This window comes from Acartia tonsa, chromosome 11 (assembly GCF_053477335.1).
Source record: "Acartia tonsa isolate MP-2025a chromosome 11, ASM5347733v1, whole genome shotgun sequence".
Classification (NCBI taxonomy): Eukaryota; Metazoa; Arthropoda; class Copepoda; order Calanoida; family Acartiidae; genus Acartia; species Acartia tonsa.
The window spans coordinates 42,954,265-42,961,801 of record NC_137270.1 but is presented as its reverse complement, the minus strand read 5'-3'; the positions used below and the strand labels follow the sequence as shown (position 1 = coordinate 42,961,801).

The 7,537-nt window shown below is 29.9% G+C and overlaps 1 protein-coding gene across 1 annotated transcript; it reads left to right on the top strand.

The window, feature by feature from the left end:
• The first annotated feature begins 2,279 nt into the window (after positions 1-2,279).
• LOC145331743 (uncharacterized) lies at positions 2,280-6,696 on the top strand. Its single transcript, XM_080176575.1, has 10 exons — positions 2,280-2,335; positions 2,793-2,846; positions 3,402-3,469; positions 4,117-4,196; positions 4,323-4,439; positions 4,606-4,704; positions 5,249-5,347; positions 5,507-5,626; positions 5,907-6,005; positions 6,556-6,696. Exons 1-10 carry the CDS (start codon positions 2,318-2,320, stop codon positions 6,594-6,596), a joined length of 795 nt encoding a protein of 264 aa, XP_080032701.1. The 5' UTR covers positions 2,280-2,317; the 3' UTR covers positions 6,597-6,696.
• The last annotated feature ends 841 nt before the right edge of the window (positions 6,697-7,537 follow it).

The following is a 7,537-nucleotide window of genomic DNA, read 5'->3' as shown; positions in this document are numbered from 1 at the left end:
GTTATTATTATGTTAAAACAACGTAAAAAATCGGAGACCTAAAGGGATAAGACAATGGCCGATAAATTGATGTACATCCCCAATAATGATGCACAAAATTACCCCATCTGCGCTTTACAATTAGTGGTTAAAACGTTTGGACGCTCAATTTAATGAACCAACTCAATTAAAATTCAATAAAAGTTTCATGGTTGTTAAACAACAAATAAGAAAACATTATTATAAGACTTTGCGGACTAGGGTAATAAATATGCTAAAGTCCCCTTCCTCTTTAAAACCGGTATTAAAAGGTTTTAAAAAATATGAACTAACCAAATATAAAATTGCACAGGAAAAGTACAGCGCAAAAAAACCCTGATACATCCCATACCATAATTATTGTAAGCAATAATCCAGGGACCTAAAGGGAAAAACAATGACCGATAATTGATGTACATCTCCAATGATGATACAAAAAATTACCCCACTAATTGTTAAAATTAGTGGTTAAAACGTCTGAACACTCAACTCAATTAAACAACCAATCAAAATTCCCTGAAGTCCCAATATGTGTTAGGCAAATGGCTAACAAATAAGAAAACGTTACTAAAAACTTTGGGGACTAGCATAATAAACAACCATTTGTCCCCCTCTATTTGGCAATAATCACAAAAATTGTAGAGCACTATCCAGAAATTCTCGAAAATGTTTTTTAGATATTTAGATCTACTAAAAAGCTGTAAATACCCTTTCAAGGACTAAACTTTAAATTCAAGTTTACCAAGGCGGAAGCGTTCATTGCAACATTACTAAAGTAGATAATCATATACATAGATAGAGAAAATGATAAAAAGAGGGTCGATTTTTGATGACAATCTTTTTTTAAAATAAATTTTTTGACTATTTAAAAAAAGTTGATCACAAATTAATTGTTATGCAGCAAGTCATAATACTCAGGGATCTAAAGGGATAAGACAATGGCCAATATATCAATGTACATCCCCAATGATGATACACAAAATTATCCCTTCTCTAGAATATAAATAATGATTGAACCGTTTGGATACCCGTCTTAATGAACCAAACAATCAAATTTCAAAAAACTCTCCAAAGTTGTTAAGCCTATGAATAAGAAAACTTTATTGTAAAACTTTAGGGACCAGTGTAATAAACAGCCCAATGTCCCCTGCCTCTCTGCATGATACTTGCATTAGCATGTTGAAATTAGAAACCGATAAAGAGAACAATGCAGCCATTGAACTTAAAGTTTGTGTAAAATAGTTTTTTTTCAGATGAACTGTCCCTTGTCTCCAAAAATTATTGAGAATGCTGGACAATAAAAACAGCTGTAACTAACAAATAAATTAATTAGAAACAAGGATGACAACATCCATAAAAGCGAAGCACTGAACCGGTAGGACAAACGGACATTAACACTTGTATAGTATCTGAACTGAAAAATCGGAACATAAATGTATAAATGTCGAATCAAAATTGTAGGTAAATTTGTTGAAAAACTGCTTAAAAACAGGATAATGTTTATGGACATACTTACATTTTTGGTTTTGATTATAGAGTTGCTTCGCTTATAATATTGTTCTTTGTTGTCCCAGGAATCAATATACCAAAAATCAGATCAAACGGATAATTAAAACACTTGAAAATTTGTTGTTAAAAAAGTAGAAAAATCAACATGTTTAAAATGGACGTACGGACATTCTGGTAATGATTATAGAGTTGCTACGCTTTCTAGATCGTACCCAACTACTACAGGAATCATCATGCAAAGTTTGAAATTGATAGGACAATTCTAACACGCCCAAATTAACGAATAAAAGCTATCTATCTCGGACGGGCGTACGGACGTACGGACGGACGGACCGACCCTAATTATAGAAAAGCTTCGCTTTTAACAATATTGGGTAATTTGAGCTGATTTTTCGAGATTTTTGAGAAAGCACGTCGTAGGAAAGACGACCTTTATATCTGTTCCCCAAATATTAATTTATATTTATTTCACTTGTTGGCTATACCTTATTCCTCCAATAATAACGCACTAGTCTCAAAGTAATGCCTTCTTATTTGTTTGCTTAGCAACTTTGGGTCCTTTAGTGAATTTGATTGGTTGGTTCAAAAAGTTAAGTGTTAAAACGTTTCAACCACTAATTTTAATTTACAAAAGGGATAACTTTGTTATTATTAGCCATTGTCCTATCCCTTTAGATTCCTGTATTTTTTTGCTTGCACTCTAAATTATTTTTCTTTTTCTCTGAACTTTCAGTTGCCACCCCACTCGACTAGGAACTCTCAGTTTTATTTTGCCTGTGAGATAGCCAACATGAAAAGATTCAAATTGGTATTTTTTTTTTTTAACTCTTAATCCTAATAGATGAGGGGGGGGGGGAGTTGACTGGCCAATTTTTTATTTTAGTTTTAAAATGACAATTTAAAAGAAAAATTTTTTTCTAGGGGTGATTCCCTTTGGGAGGGTTTTAGTATCCTCCCCAAAAATAGTCATAAAACTTCCCAGGGCCTTGTAAATGAGAACCTTACCGGTCCAGCGGTTAGCGAGATACTATGGAACACAGTCAGACACAGAGATACTTTTAATTTATTAAAAGGACTAGTGGTTTCCCCACAAGAATCTAGGGGCTCTGTGTTCAAGGGGCAGAAAGAGGCTTGAAAAATAAATTAAAATCATCCTGTAGACTCAAATCTAAAATAAAATAGCTTAAAACCATCACCATTCCTATGTGATACTTGCCTAAAATAGAGAAACATGTTATTGAAAAGAGTAAATATTTGCATTACAGGTTTGTCTGCTGTTCTTTTTCACCAAAAGTTCCTCTTTTATGATAACACCTAAGGTAATCTTTTTCAGAGAGAGAGGGGACAATGGGCTGTTTATTACACTAGTCCCAAAAGTTTTATGATAACATTTCCTTATTCTTTGGTAACAACTCTACGTACTTTAGTGAATTTTGATTAGTTGGTTTATTAAGTTGAGTGTTCAAACGTTTCAACCACTAATTTTGATCTTCAGGTAACTTTGTGCATCATAATCAATTTATCGGTCATTGTCTTATCCCTTTAGATCCCTGAATCTTTTTTTTAATAAATTGGTAAAATCTGTTTCTAATGATTTTTTTCATTTCTACTTTTTCAATAGAATTTATCCATTAGATGTAAATGTATAGCAATGCATTAAAAACTCTTCTAAACAGAAATTTAAAAAATATAGTTTAATTTTGGAAGTTAACCCTTGTAAAGTTATATTTATATGGAAATCTATTATAACACTGTTTTTAAGAATAAATCTTACAATTTTTAATCTTCGGTATAAATTTGTTTATAAGAAAAAGATAATTCTAAAATGTATTACTTCCTTTTATAAGAATAATATCTAAATTTTTATTATTAAGATAAATGAATCATCTATTGAAGAAATCTCTGTAACCACAGAAGCTATTGTAGAACCAACTGAAAAAAGGTGGATTCCTTATGACAATAAATTTGAATTTAGAAGAAAATGATTGCTGTTAACCGGATTTAATATCTCCGCCCCCTATTGACAAATTATGCTTATATTTTATAATCCATCATAATAACTTAATAATCAAAATAGGGTAAAATTTTTATAAAGCATTTTTATAAAAAAAAACTTCAATAACTTTTTTGTCTTTAGAGATTTTTTTGTCAAATAAAAATGTTTTATTTTCTTTATACTATAAGCTACATTATTAAAGAAATTCTTTTACTGCAAATGCATCACAATTAAGAAATGTGAAAAAAGACAAAGTACAGTTTCTTAAAAATGCTTTTGTGGGAAGCTAAAAAGCATTTCACCTTTAAAACTCATTAAAGAAATTTTCTTAGACCTTTTTCTAAAATAATATTGAAGTTTTAAGATTTTTTTATTCAAAATGGAAGAGTTATCATTATTTTTCTTGCACAACATTTTTAACAAAAAGCATTTTTTGAGACTATATACCTATTATAGAGGCCGCAATTTTAGAGTTGAAGAAAAACACCATTTACAAAATTTATGTACCTTTTTACAGAAAACAAGGCCATATAATCATTATTTCTGTATTGCTTCTGGTTGTTTCTGAAAATCAGAAAACTCTGTTTATTTAGAATAACTCTGAATGTAAGAAGTAATACTTTGGAGCAATTATTAAAACATGGAGTTGGGTGGTTTGTTATGGATAATTTTGGTAAGTTTTTATCTTATTTATTACTATCCTTTTTAATCAAGCCTTACATATAATTATTATTATCAATTATTTATATTTTATAACCTTCTAAATACTATATTAACCTTAAATATTTTCTGATTTTAGGAAATAAAATTATAAAGGAAGAAGTAATGTCGTATATGTGTTGTGATATCATCAACATTGATGTTCTTGAAGCTCTATTTCAACAAGGGGCAGATGCTAACTCTAGGGATGAAGAGGGTTAGTTATATATTACTCTTGCAATATTTCATTTTTAAATTTGTGTGTCATTCTATAATTCTATTCTAGCTAATTGGTTTTTGTGCACCATTCTAAATAACTTTATAACTTTCACTTTAATTATTGATATTTCTATAAAAGAAACACATTAAAAATTATAATTCAGGACGTACATTTCTTCATGGGGCATCTGTATGGGGAAAAGTAAAAGTAGCCAAATATCTTATAGAACATGGAGCTGAGGTTAATGCTAGAAATAATAGAGGTTAGTCATAAAATCGTATGATATTAGGTGGATCATCCAGTTTTTATCCATACAAAAAAAATATCCAGTTTTCTACAAATATAATAATGTACAATCATAAGATTAACACCAGTTTTTTTAGCCTGTGCCTTGGGCATCTCGGGCTAAAAAAATCAGTTATTAATCTAAAATTGTACATTTTATATCTGCGGAAAGCTGTTAATAATGCAAGTTATAACTTATAAAACTTAAAATTTTAAAAGATTTTAAAAATAATTGATTCCTTAATAATTTCATGAGCTGTTCAAGATTAAAATCCTTAATTTATTCCTCAAAACACTTCCTGAAAGGGATATATTATAATTTGGATCTTACAACAAATATTTCATGTTCTCTGATAAAGGGAAACTTGCAGCGGGCTTTCTTAAAGATTACCCCCTCCCATTCTCTTTACTTCATTCCTTCCCTTCTACTTGAAAAATAAACTAACCAATAAACAAGTTCAATTTTAGAAAGCTAATTTTTTATCAAAACTAATCATTTTCTAGTACATTTTTATATCTAGGAGAAACCAGTCTTATGACTGCAGCATTGAACCATCATAAAGAATTTGTAGAATTCCTATTACAGAATGGAGCTGAAGTTAATGCTAAGAATATTGAAAGTAAGTTAATCCATAAAGATAAGGTTTCAGACAGAATAGTGTTTGAAATTGCACTTGCTCTCAAATAAAGAATGATTTGATAGAAATTCAAGGATTTTTGTTAGTATTTGAAGATTAGGTTAATTTTTCACTTTGTTTAAACATAACAATTTAATCTAGGAGGAGACCCCCCTCTTATGTATGCAGCAGCGTTAGGAGACATACAGATAGAGACTTGGAAAGATACAGTAGAGTTGCTGATAAACAATGGAGCTGATATTAATTCTAAGAATGATGCAGGTATTTCCTCAATTAGTTGCAAAAATACAGCTATGGCTTGTTTGTTACTGTACATATTCATGGATGATAAACAAAATAAAGCCTTCATGATTCAACCGATTTGAGTAAATTCTTCTAAAGAATGCAGCTGAAATAGATCATGGGAACAAGTAATATATCATTAAATAGTTAATTCTATTTGATTAATAACCCTTCTAAAGTGTTATAAATACCTCTTATACTTTTTAGAAATCAATCTTAAAAAATACTCTGTTACATTAGAATAATCACCACTGTTTAGGTCTAACAGCTTTAGATTATCTTTATCTTCATTCTAATACATCTGAGGAGGAAACAAGAAACATAGCGGCAGAAATACAAGAAATGCTCATAAAAAAAGGTAAAAGATAGACAAAAAAGCACTAGATTATTTGAGAAATTAACTATATTCTTAGTATGTTTTATAAGAGGAACATGATAAATATCAGCATAATCTATTGATATATACAATATTTTAATTGCCCTAACTGGACATTTTTCTATGAGATAAAAAAAAACAACACGGAGATTTTACTGAAAGGAGGACCACCAAAACCAAAAATATATTGATATCATTTAAGGCATGATTAGTAAGAAGCTGCTAAAAAGCAGTCCAATATGCTTCATAGTAAAGGAAGTATTGACATTTTAGCCATCCATAGAATGGGAGCCAAGTTAATCAATTTTACTAAAAAACATTTCAGACAGACAGGAGGACATTTTGAATTAAAGAGTAGCTTCAACTCTGAAAACAAAAAATGTATTACAGTTTATTAAATTTAATGTTAAAAGAATATTCATAATTTAGATTACTATTTTTTTTTAATAAATTGATATTAAATGGATCCATAATTGAAACATTTTTTTATGTGATAAAACTTTTCTAGTAGGCTGACAAAAATGTTATTTAGGAGCTAAACGTGGTGATGATCAAGACCTTCAGCTCGACTGAAACTTGATTCTTGCTTAATGTTGTTATTATGTGATATTGTTTTATAAACTTTGTGACTTTTCAAGAATAAATCCCCATTGTAATTAATGTTAGTTATTCATATGATTTTTTTTCCTCCTAGTATTCATATTTTTAACAAGGATGATAACAACAATAAAAGCAAAGCTCTGAAATGGTAGGAAATCAACATTAAAACTTGTATAGTGACAGAAATAAATAATCGGAATATAAATGTAAACAAGTCGAAACAAAATAGTAAGTGAATTTGTTGAATAACTGCTTAAATACAAGATAATGTTTAAGGATAAACTTAAATCAATCGAATAATTATATTACATAAAAAAGTTTTAAATCGTCATGGTTAAAATAGGACATTCTGGCAACAATTTTAGAGTTACTACACTTTCTAAAACTTACCTAACTACCACTTTAATATCACCATGCAAATTTTGAAATCGATAGAACAATTTTAACCTGCTTAAATTAACAAAAATAGCTTACTATCCCCAACAAGGGGACCGACCCTAACCAATTGAAAGCTTTGCTTTTAATAACTGTTAAATTTTAATATTTATAATAAGAATATGGTCTTGACTAGTACAATATACCAACGTGCGTTATCACCTTAAGAGAGGATGGAGTCTAATAAATTACCATTACTCGCAGTTGCACACGGTAAAGTAACGTCAATTTAATGGAGGTAGTGCCAATAAATTGCCGATTGCGCTTGACTGGTTTACCATAGCAATAAGAAAGTCAGACATACTTACATCACATGCCCAAGTATATATAATGGATGCGCTTAGTAATGGTAAATATAATCAAGACGGGGTTTAGCCTCAACCGTGGAGGGTTCTTATATGTTTGTTTTATTTTTTTAAAATGTGTATGGTTATTAGTAAACCCACATGTTATGGGCACCACAGGTACAGGACCCGCGA